The 22,317-nt window shown below is 49.5% G+C and overlaps 1 protein-coding gene across 7 annotated transcripts in view; it reads left to right on the forward strand.

Annotated features, from left to right (window-relative positions):
• The first annotated feature begins 2,391 nt into the window (after positions 1–2,391).
• The window catches only part of Ampd3 (adenosine monophosphate deaminase 3), a 51,038-nt gene continuing 31,112 nt past the window's right edge, over positions 2,392–22,317 (forward strand). The window contains exons 1-2 of one of the 7 annotated variants that reach the window (XM_075971878.1): positions 2,392–2,554; positions 12,248–12,473. In XM_075971878.1, the coding sequence (XP_075827993.1) occupies positions 2,431–2,554; positions 12,248–12,473 (350 nt within the window). In that variant the 5' untranslated portion in view covers positions 2,392–2,430. Of the gene's footprint in view, positions 2,555–2,610; positions 2,801–2,898; positions 3,367–7,266; positions 7,416–7,751; positions 8,355–8,386; positions 8,404–12,247; positions 12,474–22,317 lie in introns of those variants that run through there. The other 6 variants (XM_075971882.1, XM_075971880.1, XM_075971883.1 and 3 more) reach the window with 6 other exon arrangements.

Below are 22,317 nucleotides of genomic sequence, written 5' to 3' on the forward strand. Positions count from 1 at the left end.
ACTCCTCGCATCCCCGTCACCCTTCTCGATCCTTCTCCCTGACAATCCCTTTCCCAGGTTCATCCTTTAGTTTGTGAGGCCATTGGACTGGGGCTATCCACTGGAGCATGGCAGGGTCACTGGTGGGCATACAGCTGAAGGGAATGACTCATTCCATGAACCTATCAGTAGGGAATAGTTAAGTCATGAGTTAAGGATCCCTGAGCCTCTGTTCCTTCCAGTTCTTGCTGTTGATGGGCCCATTCCGGGGCAGCCCACAACTGTTGAGAGATTCTGATTGCCCAGAAGATGCCATGCTTCCTGATGACAACATTCAGGCAAGCCCATCTACTAAAATAAGGATAAGGATGTATTCAGAACAATGGACAACTGGTGACCCCGCCTGAAGACTGCAGCGTGAAACCAACTGTCCATTCTTCCCTGGATAACTTCAATAAAATTGAAGGGATGTGGTTCAGAAACACCCGTAAAACACAGTGGGAGCTTTACAATGCTTTAAAATAAAATGTTGGGGGACACAGGAAATCCTATTGCTCAGAAGTTCACTGACCATCTCAGGGCCAAGAACTTAATATCTGTGCAATTTAGAGATGTGTCTCTTTAACTTAAAGGGCAAATCCAATCTTGCTGACCTCTGCTGACTATGGCTGTAACAAGTGTGTTATATAGAGGGTGCGCGCACACACACACACACACACACACACACATAACAACAACAAAACAGAAGAAAACAAACAAAACCCCATAATGTCTTTCAGGTAAGGGAGGTATTTTTAAGGGAATATTAATAAATGAACCATATTACAGGATGCACTATGAAAATGGCATTTGAACTGCCCCTGCCGAATAAGTTTAATGACAGAATGAATGAGTCACCTTTCCCCTTTGTCACAATCTCCATGTATGTGCCAAAGCCAGTGGTTGTCTGGTGTCTTTCTCAACTGCTCCTCACCTTGCTTTTCTGAGACACAATCATCACTGAATCTCAAGTCTGTTGGTTTATCTAGACTGGCGGGCTAGTAAGCCCCAAGTGTCCTGCTGCCTCTGCCTCCCCATTACTGGGATTGCAGGGACACATGGGTGCAGGGCCACAGTATGTGACCAAACTAAGGTCCTCATGCTTTTGAGAAGTTCGTTTACTGACTGCACTATCTGGCCAGCATAGTGTTTATAATCTTCTAATCACTATCTCAATGAAAATATCCTATGTATTAAAACTATTTTCAAAAATGGTTGGTAAACACTCACTGGGAACATTGATTTCAGTTTCCTGTGGCACTTCACACTTACAAACTGGGAGGTGTTATTTAAACAGAATTATGATTTAATAAGTGGAAAGACAGAGTTTTGTTTATTGTTGCTTGATGTGTTTTGTTAGAAAACAAATAACAACAGCCAAGGGGTTGGAGAGAGGACTCAGCAGTTAAGAGCACTATCTCCAACACCCACTTGGTGGATCACAACCGCCCATAACTCCGGTTCCAGGGGATCCGATGCCCTCGTCTGACCTCCTTAGGCACCAGGCACAGGGGTGGTGCACAGATATACATGGGAACAAGTTATTCATGCACATAAAATAAACTAAAACAGAACAGTAGCCATTGGAACCAAGTATTGCTATTAATTGAATATGCTTTAGTCTCATCAACTATTAAACTAGGGTTTAGTAAACTCTGATTAGGGTTAATAAATTAGCTTAACCACGGTGCTCTCACCAAGTGGATTGTGGCCAACTTTAACGTGAAGAGAAAAAGATGCAGCAAACCATTCATTAAAAAGAAAATGATTTGCTGGGTGTGGTGGCACGCGCCTTTAATCCCAGCACTCTGGAGGCAGAGGCACGCCTTCCACAGCAAATCCCATGCCAGTCAGGGCCACAGAGTGAGACACTGTCTTATTTTATTTTATTATTGGCTCATCTTTACCACCTCTTTTGACACTTGTTAGTGTGCTTTGTAATGTATATTAGCAGTCACCTGTGTATCATGTAAAAATAAGTAGATCGTAAGCATCAGGTTATGAAGTAGAACGAATAAAATTTGGTGCCTAAGGGAGACAGCTGTAAAGTGAATGAAGGCAAGCAGGGGCAATAACTTAAAGTCGACAAGTCAAGGATGGGTCCCCAGCGTGGCTTGAAGACTGGGTGCTTGGTGATGTCAAGACTAGACTCACAGGCAGACCATTAGGAGTTGGGCCTGGGACCCTCTGTCTGAAATGATCTCTGCTCTGCTAGCACTTGCTGCTCTGGAGGATTCCGAGTCTAACAGCTCTCAGCAGGCAGGAGGCTGTTAAAACCATGGGGATGGGCCCGGATTCTCTGAGAGAGCTGAGGGAATGATCCAGGGAGCTGGCATCCTGAGATTCTCTGGAGCTGGAGCAGCATAATGGAAAACCAGGCCATGGAAGCTGAGAAACCGGTCGCCCAAGCCTATGGAAAGTGTGCCTCACACAGCGTGTCTGTGCGAGGGCGAGGGCGGCAGGCACCCGGTGCTAACTTTGGGAGTTCTGTTCCAGGAAGGAAGGCGTGGTCAGAGGACTCCAGTGCTGGGAAGAGGTGAGCAAGGCTGTACAGAAAGCTCCCGCTGGCCTTGGCAACTCGGAGGTCATTCCGGACTTTGAGGGGCGGGCATAGAAACCAGACCGCAGAAGGCTGGAGAACAAGGGAGTGTGTGTGTGTATGTGTGTGTGTGTGTGTGTACACGCGCACGCCTGTGTGTTGGGAGGGGCGGGAAGGTGATTCAAGGGACCCGGTGGACACCTGGAGAAAACCAATGCTTGAAGATCGGTTTAGCTACCTAGAGTAAGTGTCCTGGCGGGGAACTGAGCCTCCAGAATCTTGTTTGGGGGAAAGTCCTAGTGGGAAAGGGAGGAGGTCTGCAAACACCCTGGGGTGCTGCGTGCAGCTGGGCTGGTGGTAGTGAGGCACAAAGCGGGTATCCCGGCTGGCATCTGACCCCGGACTGTGTCGCGGCCCCGCGGAGCCCGGGTGGAGCCGGGCTCGCTTCCGGCCGAGGACAGGGCGGCCACCGCGCCCGGGTGCTCAGGTTTCCTGCTGGTAGCGCGGCCCAGCGCCTCGGGTAGCTGCGGGTCCTCCAGGTAGTGCGCGATCCCGCTGCGCAGGCCGCTCGTGCCCCCCCCAGCCCGACCACCCGGGCCCTGCTGCGCAGCACTCAGCTCGGTCCCCGGGAGCTGCGGGCTCCTGCCGGAGAGGCAGGGGTTGCAAGCGCGGCCTGGTCTGGTCCAGCTCCACGCGCTCGTCCGCACAGGCGTCAGTGCACTGCAGCCGCTGCCCTGTGCGCCCTGCCTGGCGCGGCACCTGCGCTCCAGCCCGGCAGCCAACCCCCATGGCCCTGCCCTCCGAACCGGGTGAGTGCGCACGATGCTGCGCCGCCAACCTTGGGCTGGCGTCCTGCGGGAGTCCCCTGAGAGCGAAAAGACCTGAACCTCCGCAGTGCCCGCCCCCAGAGCTTGTCCCCCGTCCCGTGCTACCTTTCCTATCCAGCAGTGGCCTGGGCTCCACAGGCCTCCGGTGAGCCTGAAGCGGGTTCCTGGCATAGAACAAATTCGCAAGATTTAGGGATATTAAAGATTCTGGGACTTGCTGGCTATTGAGTTCCTGGACAAGTTTCTAGGCGCCCGAGACCCGTGGGATGCGTTCGGCTGGGGTGGACTTCTAGCGGGAGGCAGAGGTGTGGACGGGATGGTGGGGTGATGAGTCGTTTGAGGCCCCCCTTCTTACCTCCTCTATCACCGTTCAAGGGTGGAGTACAGTTCTCTAGTAGGTTGGTTCCGCCCTTGAACTTCCTGCGTCGGCTTTGCGAGCAGATTTGCTAATGGCTGGTCTGGGTTGGCAGAGGCCTGTCATGTAAGATTGATAGGCACTGGATTAGAAACAACTCCTAACTAGATTGTCCCCGAACTGTATGTAGCCAGAAGCTTCTTAGTGATAAATAAGCCACGTTACCGAGTAAAGGCTGGCAGCGTCGGGTCCAGCATGGTCCTGAGCGGCTGTGGATTAGACTGCAACACTCTAAGAAGACCTGCCTGCCTGGCTCCAAGGAGTCATGGATGTTGCCATGGAGCCTCTGAGCCAGTCGGAAGGAGCCCCTGTCTGCTCCATCATTAGCTCCACCTCTGGGAGCGACTTGGAGGGCCTTGGCTTGCTCTGAAGAGGCTGAGCGGTCACCGTTCTCTCTAGGTGGGTTGGTGGGGTACTCTTAGCCCAGTCTCAGACCTGAAGTCCTGGATACGGGTTAGCAGGCTTTCACCTACATCGAGACATTTTCGAGATAAAATGTTTGCTTTTCTTGCTCTTACTCTTGCGGTCACTCCAGATGGCCTCTAAGTCAATCACAGATCTTGACAGAATCTTGGACAGTGCAATGCAGGCTTAGAATTAGGGAGGAATATACTTTTCTCTCCTGAAACATTCGGCGGCCTGGCTCTGCTGCCGTACCTTAGCCTGTTTTCTCCACGTGCTGTTTGCAGTTCTAGGGCAAGAGACAATGGATCTGCCTTTGTCTGCTATGAGGGTGCAGGCTGATGGCTCGAGTCCAGGAAGTAGCAATAATAGAGGGAACGACTTCTCCCCCTTCAATCTGCCTTCACGTTTAAGCTTGGCTTCCGTCTTCCCGTCCTCCGGTAGGAACTGGGAGAGCACCAGCTCCACCATAATGTTTGATAAACATCAAATAATCAAATAAAAGGAGTCAGTGTCTGTGTGAAACTTTGCATTCATTTTCCTTCTGGACTCCCTTGTATCTGATATCACGATGATGAAGAAGATAATGACGCTGACAGGTAATACCTACAAAAGACACATGCTAAGGTAAGGATGAGTCTAAACACTTCCCATGTGCTGAGCGATTAATCATGGCATCTCATGGCATTGCTATTTTTATTACTCTTCTATTATAGGGAATAAAAAAGCCACGGAAAGTTTCGTCATCCGCCCAAGGCCATGTAAACAAGAGGGGAACAGGATTCAGTGCCGGGTCGTCTGACTGGAGTCTGTAATTTTAACCATGCACACAACTGACTCCTGAGATCCCCAGAGGGGGATTCTACCTCAACTCAGGCCATTCACTCATTCATTGTCTTATGTAAACATCTTTTCAGGGCGCACGTGTGTGCGTGCGTGCTTGTGTGTGCGTGTGTGCATGCTTGTGTGTGTGCGTGTGTGCCGAGTGCCTTGGCACTGGGGTATAATCACAGTGAGATAGATGATGTGTGTGGAGATGATATTTTGCAGGTGCCCAACTCTTGTCACACATGTCTCAGGAATGAGAAGGAAATTGGCCCCTCTGGGCAAGCCTGTGTCTTGCTTTTAGAGAGCAGAATGATGTGTTTCATAATGAGTCATAATTTGATCCCAGCCTTTGCTGCCATGTAGGGACAATTAAGTGATAAAAGTGAACACTCCCTGGTCTCTGGAGTAGGGGATGCAGGCTTGGGTCTTGTTATCTTAGTTCATCCTGTTATCCTTTCACGAGGGATCAGGAGGGAAGTGAGGAAGCTGGGGAGATGGCTCAGTGGGTAAAGTGCTTGCTGCTCAAGCATGAGGACCTGAGTTCAAATCCCCAGAACCCTCATAGAAGTTGGGTACATCAATGCCCATCTGTAACCCCAGTCCTAGGAGGACAAGACAGGCTGATCCTGGGGCCGTCTGGCCAGGCTAGCTGAACAGTGACCAGCTCAGTAAAGGGACCTTGTCTCAGCAGGATATGAGGAACAATTGAGGAAACTGACATCAACCTCCGGCTTTCCCATGTTCAGGTGAGTGCACCTGCACACACATGCACACATTTACAACACACAATGCACACACATACATATGCACACACTCAGAAATGAGACTTTGAGCAAGGGACAAGCACGGCTTAGTCCACTGAGGCGTGTGGGCCACAGAAGCAGCAATTTGCCCGTCTCAAGGTAAACCGTGAGGTTGAGCATCACAGGTCCTCCTGAGACAGAGTGGTCCCTGTTCATTTAGCCGTAAAGGCCCTTGGCCATTATTCTGCCCTTGCCATCAGAGCAGAGCTGCCCTACTGCTCTGCCTAGACTGGTGGAGCTGGCTTCACAGTTAGCTTGGTCTCAGGATGGCAGCTTTCTCTAAATTGGAAACCGAAGACCAAGTGGAAGGCGTTCCCTAGCTCTGATGCCACAGGATATTAATAGATGTTCTTTCCCATGACGGGATGGCCAGTGAAGTGTGTTCAGTGGCTCTCTTTACTGCGGGACTTCTCACTGATGTATCTGCTAGTAGAAACTGTGGTCTGGGCTTTGGTGGTGCATGCCTTTAATCCCAGTATTTAGTAGGAGAGCAGATGGATCTCTAAGTTCGAGGTCAGCTTGGTCTATGTGGTGAGTTCTAGGACAACGGGGACTACATAGTAAGACCCTGTCTAGAAAATAGCAACAACAACACCAAAACCAAGCCAAGCCAAACAGAAGCTGTATGGAAATCCCTATGAAGGAAGCCGTAGTTTCAGATCTTCTTCCCTTTTGGATTCTATAGACTGCACTTTGTTTAGACCAAGGCTATCTAATCCCACTAAAGGGGCAGAATAAAATTATCTGAGTGTGTTGGACTTAGAGTCATGGTCCAGGATGCTCTCTCTGATCACTTTCTTCACATGCCATGGCCTTCCCAAAACGCCCGCAGTGAGAATCATTTTCCCATTTGTCTTTTGACAGAGGTGTGTGTGTGTGTGTGTGTGTCCAAAGGACAGAGAAGGTGTCAGAGCTAGAGTTACAATATGTACATGTTGGGATTGAACTCAAGTCCTCTGCAAGAGCAAGAAGCACTCTTAACCCTCGAGTCATCTCTTTAGCTCCTTGACAGAATAAATTTAAGGGCTTGACTTCCCCTTCCCACATACTATAAGCACACTGAATTATTTAATGAATAAACATGGCTCCGCTTCCAGGTTGTGTGTGGCCTGCTGACTGTACTGTTTATGAAACAGTTGTGTGCACAGGTGGATTGCGATCTCTGGGTTGCTAAAGCACAGCAGGAGGTCATGTGTCAGCCTTGTAATTCTGCTCTGGGCTCCAGGAGTTGCAGTGTGGGCACAGCAAGGCGCAACCTTTCAACTGGACGTGAGCAGGTGACTCAGGTCCAAGACAGGGCCACAGCTAGCCAGCTGGTAAACAACTGACCCGTGCTTCTGGGCTCATCGCTTCGGGATTGAAGCAGCACTATAGAAATAGCCATCTCACTCAGGGGACTTTCCTAGACCCACACAGTTTGGTGAGGTCGCCAGAAGGCTTCTTCACTTTCCTCAAGGGCTGGGGGAAGGCTATACACAGGTCTCGTGTATACCTTTTTATGTCTGTGTTGTCCTCTGTGGATCACTTGTAAAAAGACAGTTATAGAATCCAGCCCGTGCTTTGGGACGCTACTGTGAGTAGGGGTAAGGAAAGGAGGGCTGGGGTGAACTTGGTTGGGTCAGGTTTGGGGTGCTTCTGTCCTGTCTGTGATTGTGGTGTGTGTATATGCATGTATAGGAAAGAGAGGCAGAGACACAGAGAGAGGGTTGAAGGGAGTCTGGCCACACATGTTAGCTGTCCAGTCACCTGGATGTGTGGTTTCTCTTAGGAAGAGGAGGGTAGGCTTTTCCTCTCAGCTGCCTGCCCTTCTGTCGCCTGTTTCTGTGTGGAGGCCCCTTATTCTCGGCTCTGTTCTTTTCTGGCCAAGGAGGAAGCAACCCATAGTCCTTTCCTCTTTTTTGAGGGGGAGGGAAGGAGGAGGAGGTATTGAGCTCCGGGGTGTCTGTCGACTTGTAGTGTGCCTTCAGGAAGATTGTTTTGCTTGACAGGACTTCTGAGAGCAGGCAGAACAGTCTCTACTGTAGATGAATTCCGTTGATGAGGGGAGCCCTATTGTCCCATCAGGCCTAAAGTGGGGTTCATACAGGAAGCAGCCAAGGTGATGGCATCACCAGTCCCCGCTCAGCTTTCATTGGAGCCTGGGCGTTGGAGGGAGGGCAGCTTATCTTGTGTGGCTGCCCAGGAGGGCAGCGGTGCTGGTTGCTTTCATTTCTTCTGGTGAAGGCTGGGAGCAGCGCCAGGACGGGGTGTTCAGGATCCTACATCCATTCTGCCTTAGATAACCAGCATTACCTGAGGCCTTTAGGGCTTTTGGAAATTTTCCACTTGCATTTCGTATTCGCAGGAGAATTTCCAGCCCAGACTTTGCCTGCTCACAGATATGCAAAGCAGAGACCTCCCACCCCAGCCACAGCAGGGAGGACTCAGCTAGCTGCTCCAGCCCTGACTCAGCTCCAGGCAGCACAGGCAGCTCGCCGCCTGTGTGGCATCCTTAGACTCATTTATGGAGACACCAGGCTCAGGTCTGTAACCCGGGTTCTGCATCGATGTTCTGGCAGGAGGAGGGAACAGGTTTCTTAGTGAAGGGAAGGGTTTTGGTGGCATTGAGCCACATTTCCGGGGGTTGTTGGGGAGGGGGTTTTGGTGCTGTGCAAAGTTGCTGTTTGTTGAAACTGGTGGTGTTTGAGACTTTCTAACTCCTGGGCAATTAATTGTTCAGGCTCATGAGCGGGTGCTGTGTGAAGCAACAAGATAAGCTGTATCGTTAGCCGACTGATGCTGGCAAATTCACAGTTAAGTCTTTGCTGGCTTCAGTTGGCAAACGGTTGGAAACCAGGCATGATGGGGCAGCTGGAGCTGAATGAACTCTACTTGGCATTAGCAGAGTGGGCTCTTCTTGGCAAGACCGGCCTGGCAGGTGTTAGTGGCTGGAGAGGGGAGGGATGGCGAGGGTCTGTCTAGGATGGCCAGAAGGCGGCAGATGTGCTGCAGGGGTTGAGGCCCAATGAGATCCATTTGCAAGTCTAGGACCGCGAGAAAGTCCCGACCAAAGTCCTCATCAGTGTGTGGGATGCTCATCAGAATTCTTTAGTTGATTCATGCAAATTTAAAAGGCTCTGGGTGGGAGGGGCCAGGAGGGAAGAGGTAACGTGAGGAAATGACCAAAGTACATCACATACATGTATGAAAATCACATAACGAAACCTGTTATTTCACACAGTGAATTTACACTAGTAAGAATTAAAGAAAGAAAAAGGAAAGGGTCCTATGGGGAAGCACTATTCCACGATCCTGGAGTCTGTGTGCCCGGTAGAGCTGGAGAAGGCGGGTTTTCCTCCATCAATGCTCTCAGGCTCCGCCTAACCAGGAGCATGTATCTTCTCTTGGGGCCCAGTATGAGGGAGGCAGGTTCAAGCTAAGGAACAGGGGAGGATCAGCATAAGGAAGGTGCGTGACGAAGAGTATGTTTGATTGACTTTAATAAGTCAACAGAGCTTTGGGGATGAAGACGGTGGGCTATGGCGGAAGAAGCCTCGGGCGTAAGAGCTATCCCAAATGCTCCTTCGTGGATGGTCCAGAGTGGTGTGTCTGGCTCAGGTTATGTGCATCTGTGGAGGGGGTGGTTGTACACAGGATAGGAACCAGGCAGAGAGGGTCTCTGTGGTACAAACTTCTTTGAGCCAGTATTCTTCTGTGTGGGTCAGGTAGGAGAGGACCCATCAGTCAAATCTCGGAGGAAGAAGTTTGACTTACTTTCTTCTCATGGAGTCTTAAGACCATCCATTTTCTTTCTATTATCGTAGTATCCTAAAAAGTGAAATTAGCCAGGTGTAGTGGTACACGCTTTTAAACCAGCACTCGGGAGGCAGAGGCAGGCAGATCTCTGTGAGTTCAAGATCGGCCTGGTCTACACTACAAGCTCCAGACCAACCAAGGCTACAGAGTGAGCTCAAAAAAAATGAAAATAAAAAATGAAATTATAGTGGCATTAATTATTAAAATAAGATATCCCAGCTGGGTACAGCCATTTATACATTATAATCCCAGACATTAGAAAGCTGAAGCAGGAGGATTGCTACTAATTTAAGGCCAGCTTGGACTAGAGTGAATATCAGGTTAGTCTGGGCTATATCACAAGATTCTATCTTAAACAAAAACAAAGCAACCCAAACCAAAGCAGCTATCCCCTGCGGTCCGGTTGTTTTGAGTGTGCAACACTCTTATGTCATCTGGTTGTTTTCAGTGTGTAACACTCCCGTGGCCCTGGCCATAGGGGATGCATTTTTTTCTTTTTCTTTTTGTTTTTCAAGACAAGGTTTCTCTGTGTAACAGCTCTGGCTGTTCTTGAACTAGCTCTGTAGACCAGGCTGGCCTTGAACTCACAAAGATCCACCTGTGTCTGCCTCTAGAGTGCTGGGATTAAAAGCATGTGCCACCACCGCTCAGCTAAGGGAATGCGTTTTTATATCATTGTAATCAAAACACAACACAGTTTTGTATATTAATTCTTTATTTACTGTTCACAGGATCTTTAAACTGTGGCTACTCCTGTTCCTTAGTTCAGGTTATTTCCTTGCTCTGGCAGGACTGCGTCTGCTGCCCTTTGTCTGGGTCTCTCTGTGTCTGCTTCAGAGATATGACATGAGGTTTGGGATACTGTACTTGACCGATGGCCTAGAAGCTGGGGGACAAGGGTCTCACTTTGTCCTTGCTTGCCCTCCAAGCCTGCATCCTCCCTGTCACCTTCGTCTTGAGCCTCTGCTCTGACAACCCCCAACCACACACACGGCCAGTTCTGTTCCTCTTTCTCCTTGCAGGGGACAGACTTCAGCTTGTTCTTGGCTGATGTGCTGTCCCTGGCTACTCCCTGGACCCTCATGTTTGGATGCTGGGTGGTCCTTCCCCTCTGTCTTCCTTAGACTGAGAGGCCCAGGAAAGACACATCCCTGGGGTGTGGGGGAGGGAGGGATTTGGTTTCAAAATCAAGACCACAGACATGGCTCTGACTGCCCAGTACCAACCCATTTTCTTCCTTCCTGTTCGTCATGAATTAGCCTGACATGCTACAGAGAAGACCAATGTACTGAGCCTTCAGCACAGGAAATCTCTCCACTACTTAGAATTACGCCACTTACAATAAGCGGGCTCTAGAGACCATTTATACCGTCCCTTAATCTCACAGATGAGAAAAATTGGAGGCCTCAGAGCAAATGACCCAAAATGGCCTAATGAGCCCTGTCCTCTAATTGCTTCCCGTCCAAGACTGAGCGCAGCAAGCCCCATCCCACCCTCATCTAACCTAGCCGACAAAACCACCCTCTCTTCAAACAGCCTTAGAGAAACTGGTAGTAGGTGGGTGGGGACCTCCCCCAGCTCCCCTCCTCTGCTACACCTTACAAAACTCCTGGGGAAGGATCTGGACTGTTGATAAGGTGAATTTACCCAGTGAATATGTTCAGGACAGTGAGGAAGAAGGAAGGGAGGGAAGGGGGAGAGAGGGCAGGAAGATGGGAGAGAGGGAGAGAGGGAGGGAAGGAAGCAGCAGCATTAAAGAGAGGCAGATGGGGAAAGCTTCTTCTTTTAGGAAGTGAATTATAGGTGGTGGTGGCACACACCTTTTATCCCAGCACTTGGGAAGCAGAAGCAGGTGAGTCTCTGTGAGTTCGAGGCCAGCCTGTTGTACAAAGTGAGATCCAGGAAAGTCAGAGCTGTTACACAGAGAAAACCTGTCTTGAAAACAAAAAGCAAAACAAAACAAAACAAAAACAAATAAAAAGGAAGTGAATTATCAGCTGAGTGAAGGATATTATTGCTTAAAACCTTTGATGTATGTTCAGTGCCCTGTTAGATAGTTCTGGAAGGTAGCAGGGGGGAGACTTGGGATTGTGGTCTCTTGAGTCCTTCTTTTCAGCTCAAGATCTCATTTCTTGAATGACAGGGCTCCTGGGTATCCCCAGGCTGTGCTGAAGCTCACTGCTTGGTCTGAGCTTGGGCCTTCCCTCTTGGGGAGCAGGTGTGAACGGGATGGTGGTGCAGCAGGGCTGGTGGCCCCCGGCGGTCTGGAAAAGGGTTGTTCCGAACCCGGTCCTCACCCTTTCTATTTTGGAAGTGAAGTTAGGAGGGTGGGGCTGCCCATTCCCACACTTTTGAGAACCGGAGAAGCCTAGGTGATTAGTCTGTCCTTTGATTTCCGACATTTGCTGCTTATGAAATGTGAGCCGCCCTCCGCACCTCACACCCACTTACTAATGAAGCTAGTTTTGAAATCTGGTCTGCTGAGCTTGCTCTGGGAATCCATCTCCATATCCACAGCTGACTCAAGGACCAGGCCTGGGGTCAGTGGCCTGGGCTTCACTCTGGGGACTCAGGACATCCTCAAAGCCAGGAAGGCTCACATTTGGTCTTTCTTTGCCAGCCGAGATGCCGCGCCAGTTCCCCAAGTTGAACATGTCCGATTTGGACGAGCAAGTCCGGTTGTTGGCGGAGAAGGTGTTCGCTAAGGTGCTCCGAGAAGAGGACAGCAAAGATGTCATGTCCCTGTTCACTGTCCCTGAGGACTGTCCCATCGGGCAGAAGGAAGCCAAGGAGAGAGAGCTCCAGAAGGAGCTCGCAGAGCAGAAGTCCGTGGAGACGGCGAAAAGGTTTGTTCCCACGACCTAGCTTTCATGTGTGTAGAGTGTGTGACCTGAGTTGGGGCATCTGAGGGAGAAGATACGTCCCTGGGTCTTCCGATGCTTCCTTAATCAAAACCACTTAGCTCACTAGGTATTTACTGAAGGATGCCTCGCTGCCTCTGCCTACGTGAAAAGACCAAAGCCACCGTTCTGCTGTTAGTGCAGATTCATGTGCGTGCAAGAACATGCGTGTGGGGAACACGGGCATGTGTGTGACCTACATGTGGAGGCCAGAGGTCAACCTCAGGTGTTGTTCCTCAGAAACTATCTACCTTGTTTTATATTAAAAGGTTTATTTATTTTAATTTTAAATTACGTGTAGGCATGTGTGTCTATGTGTAGGCATGTGTGTCTACGTGTGGGCGTGTGCCTGTTTGAGTGAGTGTGGGTGCCTGAGGAGCCTGTCTGATCCCCTGAACTGTAGGCAGTCATGAGCTGCCTAGTGTGGCTTTTGTCCTCTGGGAGAGCAGTATGCACTTTTAACTGTCAGCTATCTCTTCAACCCCAACATCTACTCGTGTGTGTGTGTGTGTGTGTGTGTGTGTGTGTGTGTGTGTTGTGTGTGTATGTGTGTGTGTGTGTTTGTGTGCGCGTGCACGCGCATGCTGGAGTATGTACACAGGTGCCTGAAGGGGCCAGAAGAGGGTGTTGGCTCCCTTGGATCTGGAGCTACAGTTCCTGCTTGAGACAAGCCCTCTGAATGAGCCGTGTAAGACTTTAACTGCTGGAACCCCTCTCCAGCCTCCACCTTGTTTTTTTTGAGGGGGGGAGACTCTCACTGAGACCTGGGGCTCTCTGATTAAGCTAGATTGGCTGACTAGTGAACTCCAAGGACCTGCCTATCTCTGCTTCCTGTGTGCTGGGAGTATACATGTTGAATATCAGGCCCAACTGTTTATATGGGTTCTGGGGCTCAGAGCTCAGGACTTCATGATTGTGCTGTGAGCACTTTACCAACTGAGCCATCTCCCAGGCTCCTCTGCGGCTGTTATGGTAGCAGATTATAGGTGGAAACACACACTGTTTTCATGCAGCCTTCCCTCTGTGGGAATTTGCGGAGCTCGGTCAAACACCAGTTCTACTTGTTCCCAGTTTTTCTCAGCATGCTCTCTCTCTGCCAAGCATGCATTGGGACCGAAGGTGTCACAATGTGTACTGTAGATAAAGTTTCTGCCCCATGAGCTTACACTGGGTGTGGACAAGAATTAAGTAACTGTACAAATTAATAAAGAAATGACAAGTTATGATAAGGACAGGACTAGTCTGAGTCTAACCAGAAGACTGAAGCCACCCGAATACTGGAAATAGGATAATAGTGTAAAGAGCTGGCTGTATGGGGATGGAGAATACAGAGGAGAGCTTTGCCATCTAGGACACGCAGTAGAGGGCAGTCACCACCTCTAGGTGAGACCTACAGTACAGAGATGGGATGTAGCTGCATCTGGAGCTGGGATCACTGGGAGAGCTGGACTAGGCAGTAGCTGAGCGCTGCCTTCAGGGCCAAGATGCAGGCCAGGATTCCGTCCCTAGCTTTACCCTTCCTGGAGCTTCTGTGTTTTTACAGTCTCTGCCATTGGCCAAATCCAGTTCAGAAGGCAGATGACACCGTGGGAAAGAGAGGAGAGGGCACAGACTAGATGGAAGGCAAACAGGTCTAAGCGTGGCATTAGTACTGTGATGTAGGCGGATCAGGAAGTGAGTGTATGTGGGGGGACCATTGAGAATGAAAGTGCGCTATTTAAAGAAGGGGTGGTTGAGGCTGGTTTTAGTTGATATTTCAAGTCTAGCTGTGGTTTGGCACATGGCAGTCTGGCAGGTAGACGGGCCACCCAGAGCCATGGGCTGTCACACCTTCAGGAAGCCCATTCAGTCAGAGGGAGCAGTCCTCTGCCCTGTGGCTGGAGTGAGCAGGGCCCCATAGGCTAGCCTTGTGCTCCTAATAAACAGTAAGGTCTCAGGGAAGAGCAATGGGGAAGTTCTCACTTTCTTACTTTCCTGGGCAAGGAGAATTATAGAGGAATAAGACTCCCTGGAGTCTCTAGCAAGGCTGTCAGCGGGGTACCTCTCTGCGCTGTACCCCACAGTGCAGGGTGCCTTAGACTTAGAACCCTCATTGAACTCTCCCCCTCCCCGCTCCAGAACAGACTCTTGCAAGGTCCTCATTTCACTTTTTTTTTTTGAAGCAGGGTCCCATGTAGCCCAGGTTAGCTGTGAGCTCTTGATTCTCCTTCTTCCACCCCTTAAGTTCTGATGTTACAGGCGTGAGCCACCATGCCTGGTTTATATGGCAGTGGGGAGGGAACCCAGGGTTTTATGCAAGCCTCCCACCATCTAAGACGGAGCCATATCCCTAGCACGGAAGTCCTCCTCTTTGAAAACAAGCCCTACTTCATTTTTCTTGGCAGGATAGGATTCTGGCATTTCTGTGGACAGATGAGGTTGATATTTGTATAAAGAGGCAGGGCCAGAGTTTGAGCATCTGTAGATCAGTCTCTATTTTCCTCAGATGTGCCTGAGCCCTTGAAGGAAGGAGCCATCACCACCACTGAGTGCCCTTGGCACCAGAACTCCTGCCATGTTCATCCCTGCAAAGTAAAAGGAGTCAGACTGTGGCGTCCCTTGTCTACACTGCCCTGGCATCACAAGGGCTGGCTCTGGGGCTGAATGCTCGGCAGAGCCTTCTGTGTGCTGTGAATAGGGCATTCTGGGCCTTCATAATGAAAGCAGGAGTCCCTGGCATTCTGGGCCTTCATAATGAAAGGAGTCCCTGGCATTTGGTAACCAAACATAATAAGTGTCTGAGGCAAGTTTCCACAGGCATCTTCAGAGGGAGCCTGCGCTTTCCCATCAGAGCCCAGGCTCAGAGCAAAATGGAAGCTTTGTTACTCTTGATCCAAATGTCACTCTGTGGTCTCCAGAGAGCTCACAGCAAATGCTGCAGAAATGTATCCTGTCCTTTCCTGCTAGGTGGAAGTTTCCTGGTTTGTAGCCATCTGATTCCCTAACTTGGGCACTGCGTCTGCCTCTCACTTCCTGGAGTCCAGCCCAGGCCTTAGCCAGGCTGGAGACCAGAGAGAGTCAGCAAAGAAAAGGTGTCCTGCCTCCCCATTGCCACTACACACAGAGCAGCCAGGTTCTGCGACTGACTAGCATGCTCTGTGACTCAGGGCGAAGGAAGAAACCTCTCTGGGCCTCAGGTTCTTCCCCATCTAAAAAGGGGTGATGATAATGACCAGTCTTTATGGGACAATTTGAAGAATGATGGAATTAGCATATGCTTGCATGCCTAGGTCATAGTTCACTATGTAAATATTGCCACCCGGCTTCCTGCTACTGAGATGGGCAGAATGGCACCCACTGCTGCCGGATGCTAATGGTGAGCCAAGTCCTAGGCCTCCTGGTTTCGCATGCCTTCCTTCTTCCTCATACTAAGCCTGCAGTGGAAGCTTCTCATGTCCCAACGAGGCTGACTAGGCAAGTAGAGCTCCCAGGGGTTTGCACAAGGGACAAAGTAAGTGACAGGACACGTCCTGTGATCCCACAATTTACCCAGGACACTGCCCTGCTCTCTGAGTGATACCTGATGCTGCTCCCTGGGATGTAACCGCTGCTTCTGAACGGCATGAAGAGGACAGCCAGACATAGCTTCATTTCTGAAAGCCCCCTGGGCCCTAGACTGTCAGATGTCCCAGAGACCCCTGGGGCTGAGTTCATTCACATGAGGTTTGTTTCTTCACTGCTTACTAGAGGTGCTTTTATGTAGCCATTCAGAAACCATCATCTCCAGGGAAGATAGCTTCCCACTTCCTCGTCTGTCCATCGGTGATCCCTCCCCGTATTCTGAGATAAGAGGTGGCAATGAGCCTTGGGACACAGGCCAGCCAGCAGCAGCAGGTCTCCAGGTCCCCAGCCAATGAGTCTATATTTCCAACTGTGACACAAAATATGTCTTCTAGTTTGGGACACACCCCTCCCCCGTCCGTCTGCTCTGAAAGCCAGTGGTACTCACAGAAGGCTTTCTTATGGAGCCATCTTTCTTCTCTTATTTAGACAAAACAAAACACCTACAACTCTTAAATCTAATACAGAGGCGCAAGGCGGAAGCTGAGCCGTGAGCAGAAAAGACGAGCGCCCATCATTTGGTAGCCTGCCATGGAGGACTGCCAGCTCTTGGAACAGGGCCGGGTCTAGACACAGTCCTGGTGGAGCTTGGGGCCAACTCAAGGCTGCTCAGAGAAGTTCTAATTATATAGGTCTGGCCCAGATCTGTAACCAGCAAGACCACTCCTCGAGGGCTGGCTGCCTCTGACAGTAGCTAGGCTTCTGCTAGGCAGGTGGATGGGTGGGTGAGGGTCTAAAGGAGGGAGGGTGGGTTGCCTTTGAAGGTCAAGTTAGGAGGCAAACCCAGCCTGGAGGGCTCTGGACTTGCCAGAGGGTCTTTGTTCTTTTTGAGACTCACACGTGTTTCCTAGCATGTAGAAGGAACAGCTTACAGAAAGTCTTAGAAAAAACCAGAATTGTTAAACAAGTAGGCTGGAGTGGATGTTGTCTAACAACCTGGTGATCTTTTGCTATCCTATGGAGCCAGCCTTCCCGAATCCCCCAAATCCTGAGCATTGTTTAGACCCCAGTCTGGAACTGTGTCTCTCAGTAAACAGATAACTCATTCTATGAAAGAGTCCCCAGGTATCTGCATTCTCAATTAATAGAACCCGTCTTTAAACCCTTCCTCCCTGCCCGGATGCCAGAGCACTGTTTCTCAGTCACTAGACCTCAGTCTTATCTTTTTTTCTTTTTGGATTTTTTCTTTTTTAATGTTTTTATTGAGCTATACAATTTTCTCCACTCTGCTTCCTTCCTCCCCTCTCCCCTTCTACCCTCTCCCTGACCCCCACACTCCCAAATTACTCCGGAGATGTTGTCTTTTTCCCTAGTCGAACTTACTCTATGCTAAAGGTTGCTACACAGATGTACTTTGCAAGGGACTTCCAGTGTAACCATCCTGAAGCTTTGTTGTGATAACTGTCACTAGGAGACCTTTCCCCCAGTTTTACTGTGTTTAAATGAGTAAAAACAATAAACCACTTGGTCAGATTCTAGACGTCTTTGACCCAGCACCGGCTAAAGTGCTGACCAGAATTTTATTCTTTTTTTTTTTTTTTTTAAATTTTTTTATTGATAAAAGGAGGATACAGAAAAGAAAAAAAACAAATTTCCACCTCCTCCCACCCGCCTCCCATTTCCCTCCCCCTCCTCCCACTCTTCTCCCCCTCCTCCCACTCTTCTCCCCCTCCTCCCACCCCTCTCCCCTTCCCCCCACTCCTCTCCCCCTCCCTTTCCAGTCCAAAGAGCTGTCAGGGTTCCCTGCCCTGTGGTACGTCCTAGGTCCTCCCCCCTCCATCCATATCTAGGAAGGTGAACATCCAGACTGGCTAGGCTCCCACCAAGCCAGCACATTGCGTAGGATCAAAACCGCGTGCCATTGTCCTTGGCGTCTCATCAGCCCTCATTGTTCGCCATGTTCCGAGAGTCCAGTTTTATCCCATGCTTTTTCTGGTAACAGTCCAGCTGGCCTTGGTGAGCTCCCAGTAGATCATCTCCACTGTCTCAGTGGGTGGGTGCACTCCTCGTGGTCCCGACATCTTTGCTCATGTTCTCACTCCTTCTGCTCCTCATTGGGACCTTAGGAGCTCAGTCCAGTGCTCCAGTGTGGGTCTCTGTCTCTATCTCCATCCATCGTGTTCATAGCAGCATTATTTGTAATAGCCAGAATTTTATTCTTAACCTCACCTGACCCCAACACTAGCAGAGTTCACATCCTACTAATGCGTGTACTGGAACTCAGCCAACTTTGAGGACAGCATGGAAAACGTTCTGAGCAGCCTGTATGCAGGGAGAGAGCCTCCATCTCTCCTCTTTCTCTTTCTGCCTTTCCCTCCTTTTCTTTTACAGCTGTCCTGAGATCACGCATGTGCCCTTCAATCTGTCCACTTACCATGTGTGTAATTCACTGGGTTTGAGTGTATTTACTCTTATGTCACCAGTATTGTGATCAGTTTGAGAATATATTATTATTATTAACACTTAATTTAATGAATTAGCTTTGTTTATTTGAGACAGGGCTTTGCTCTGAATCCCTGGTTGGTTTGGCTATGCAGCCCAGGCTGACTTCAAACTCATGACAATCTTTCTACCTCAGCCTGCCCCAGCATCCCCTGCTGGAATTAGGTGCACACAGCAAAGCCTAGCTTTAATTATGTGTGTGTGCATGTATGTACAAACAATAGTGTATATATATATGAATAAATGAAAGAGAGAGGGGTGTCTTGCTATGAGACCCACACTGGCCTTGGTCTGACTCAGCCTTTTGAGTTTGGGGATTACAGATATGAACCACCATGTCCAGGCTTTGAACTTTGAGATCATTCCAGAAGAAACCTGATGCCCTTGGCCTGCCACCTCTTAGATCCTCCCACCTCCTCTCTCTTCTTATTTTAGGACATGTTCTAATAAGCATGTCTGTCTTGCTTTTCAGTACCATGGAAGATTTGGATAAGAAAATTAAGAATGTGGATTTTAGTGGCCTGAGCCTGTCTTTTGGTTTGTGACAAGAATATGATCAAAGGACCTGCCTCAAGAGAATTAAACAAATGAAATGAACTAATAAGAGTGATTAGCCAGCATGGTGCTGGGAGCATCTCCCAGTATTTGTTACTGTTTTGTTTGGTACTTGGTGGGGAGGGAGGAGACAGTGATTATGAAAATGGATACAAAGACTGGACACCTAGAAGTCTAGGGACACAATGTTGCTAAAATCGTGATTGAATAACATGAGAATGACCTGAGTCAGCCAGGGAGAATTTCAAGTGATGTCCTGCGTGCCCTGACCAACAGCTCAGGATTTAGGTATTTCATTGAAGAATGCCTTGTACAATTATTTTTGAAGAGTCAGGACATAAAGGGGCAGGCTTAGGAGAAGCATTTGGCTCTTTAGAACAGCTGCCTCCCAGAGAATGTTTTGAGTAAAATCGATAAATGGAATTTTGTTATAAATTGAGCATAGTACAGCTGAAGTGCCATTAAATTATTTTGTCTTATAAAGCTTACTAAACCTGAGTCCATAATTTTTAGATCACAGTTATTGACCACACTTTATTTGAAACATCCAATTCATCTGCTTTTACACTGAAAAACAGAGATTGTAATATTTACTATAAAAGGCAGTAAAAGGGGGCTGGGGAGATAGCGTCCTTTTTAAGTGCCTGCTGTTTAAGCTGGAGGTCCTGAGTTTGACCCTAAGCACTTTTATGAAGAAGGTGGGCATGATTGTGTGCACCTCCAGTCACAGATCTGCAAGGGTAGAGGCAGGAGGATCCCTGGCTTTGCTGGTTCTCCAGGTTCAGTGAGAGAGACTCTGTCTCAAAAGCTAAGGTGGAGATCCATCAAGGAGGACAACTGATGTTGACCTCTGGCCTCCACATGTGCACACAAACACACACGCATGTGCATACCTACCTCACACATATACATACACATGAGCATGCATATACATACTTACAAAGTAAATACATAAATAAGTTGCAGTGAGGGCTGTTTCACTCCGACCACTGGGGTCTTTCAGGAAGAAAGACAGTTGGGCAGGGCTGGGGGAAGAGTGTTGAGACAAATGGGGTCTGTGCTTGGTCAGGCTGGGAATGGAGGACAAAAAGTACCCTTCTGGTGACCAAGAGGGACATAAGACAAATAAGGAAGGAGGGGTTGTGAGTCTCTGCACTTCATAGGCTTCTGAGTGTAGAAAAGTTGCACACTCAGCCTCCGCATCAGGCTGCTGGTCACTTGGCCCTGTCCACAGAAGGAGTGGCCTCCACCCCTGCTCCTATACACTGTCTGTAGATGCCCCTTAGTGCAGTTAGCATGCAGCATGCCCCATGACCAGCTGTTTCCATGTCCTCCCCACATAGGCTGGGATCTCTGGCATCAGGCACGCAACACGTGCCAGCTCTTCAGTTTGCTCCCCTCCTTACACCAGGGGTCTCGTTTCCATGTGGAACAGTTCAGTGACCACGATAAACCTCCAGTGCAGCGGAGTCTGTGGAAGTGCAGAAACCTGCCCCACTCAGTGGCATGCAGAGCTTGCTATTAGTCATTCTTTGCTGGCAGCTGCCTCCAGGATTTAGAGTATTGCTTTTCATCTGGAGGTGCAGGGACCACTGGAATGAACGGGTGTGCTGCAGGGATGAACCCCAAAAGCCTGCCATTCTGAGAAGCCCCCTCTCTCTTCCTCTGTCCCTGTTGTTCCCATGCCCAGTCTGGATTAGGTGTCTCCTCTGGGATCCCAAAATATCCAATGACATGACCATACTGCTGATGAACATTCGTCCAAATTTCTGGGGCCATCTCTGTGTTCCTAGCGAACCCACAGAATCTGGGGTTCTGTCTGATGTACCTGTCATTACCCAGGACCTCAGAGGTTTAGAAAGTGGGGTCATGAGTGGCCCCTTGTTTCACTGCATTTCTGAGGGCTTGGTGAGCACTTGCTTTGATTCTTCTACTTGGCTAGTGGATCTTGGACAGATGCACAGGAGCAGAGGCTTTGGACGGCTCTGAGAAGACCCTACATGCAGACAGACTTCCGGACTTGGTGTAGTATGTGAATCAGATGTTATAGGAAGGCTTTGCTATAGGAATGGGCAGAGGAGGAATGGGGACATGATGAATGGCAGGGGTAGCCAGGCTGTAGCCCAGGTGGGGACACTAGACTGGTACCGGGGGATAACGTACCAGCTTACCCTATTGTCTTAAGAGCCTGGCCAGCAAGAAGCTCCCTGTGGCCCATGAAGATAAAGCTGCTCCCAAGCCCAAGCCTCAGACCTGGTATGGAATCAGTGCCTACACAGTGGCTCACCCTGACAGCTCCTTGGCGAGCAGGGTATTTCTGCCAGGTGGCTGGAGGAAGGAAGGAGCAGGCCAGCAGTGCCAGAGTGAGCTGGCTAACCCTGGCACCCTAGAGGCTAACACAAGGCATAACAGGTGGGCTGTGGACAGACAGTTAAGTCCCTGGCAATGAAGTGCCTTATATCAGTGACAACAGGTCACACTTTGTTTGACTCTGTGGGAGTTTCTGTGTCTTGCATCAGCGTAGCCAGGAACAGGTGTTTGGTAAATGCTCTTTGAATGCTGATCTTTCAGAAATGAAGGGCTGGGTGCATAGTCTTTCAAGTCTTCCCGCGAGAGACCTTATGGTTCTCTAAGTCTGTTGAAGGTCTTGGTGCATCTGTGTGACTTGTTGTTACTGTGGCACATGTAGGGCTCGTACAGCCTTGTGAGGAAAGAGTGTGTGTTTGGCATATGTGCACACTCACATACACATGTGTAGATACTAGTAGACGACTCTACAGTCTATTGTAGGCAGAACTAATCAATCAACTAATTATTCTTGTGTGCTTGTGTGGTGTGTGTAGAGGCCAGAGGTCGTTGTCAGGTGTCTTCCTTTGTGGCTCTCTGCCATTTTTTTTGTTTGTTTTTAAGACAGTGGCTCTTACTGGCCCTAGACTCACCAACTGGTTTGCAAACCCCCAGGATTTACTCATTTTTGCCCACCCCCCAGGGCTGGGACGGGCATGTGTCACCAACTCTCAGATTGTGTGAGGGAGCTGGGACCTGAACTCTTCACGATTGTGTGGCAGTCACTTTATCCTTGGGCCGTCTCTCCACACCCCATAGGCAGAAATTTTTCAATGTCTCTCTCAGCCACGATGTCGCACTCTGATCTCCAGACTCTGTGCATTAGGGTGTCACTCCTGTGATTGCC

The sequence above is a fragment of the Microtus pennsylvanicus genome, chromosome 5, assembly GCF_037038515.1.
Source record: "Microtus pennsylvanicus isolate mMicPen1 chromosome 5, mMicPen1.hap1, whole genome shotgun sequence".
Taxonomy (NCBI): Eukaryota; Metazoa; Chordata; class Mammalia; order Rodentia; family Cricetidae; genus Microtus; species Microtus pennsylvanicus.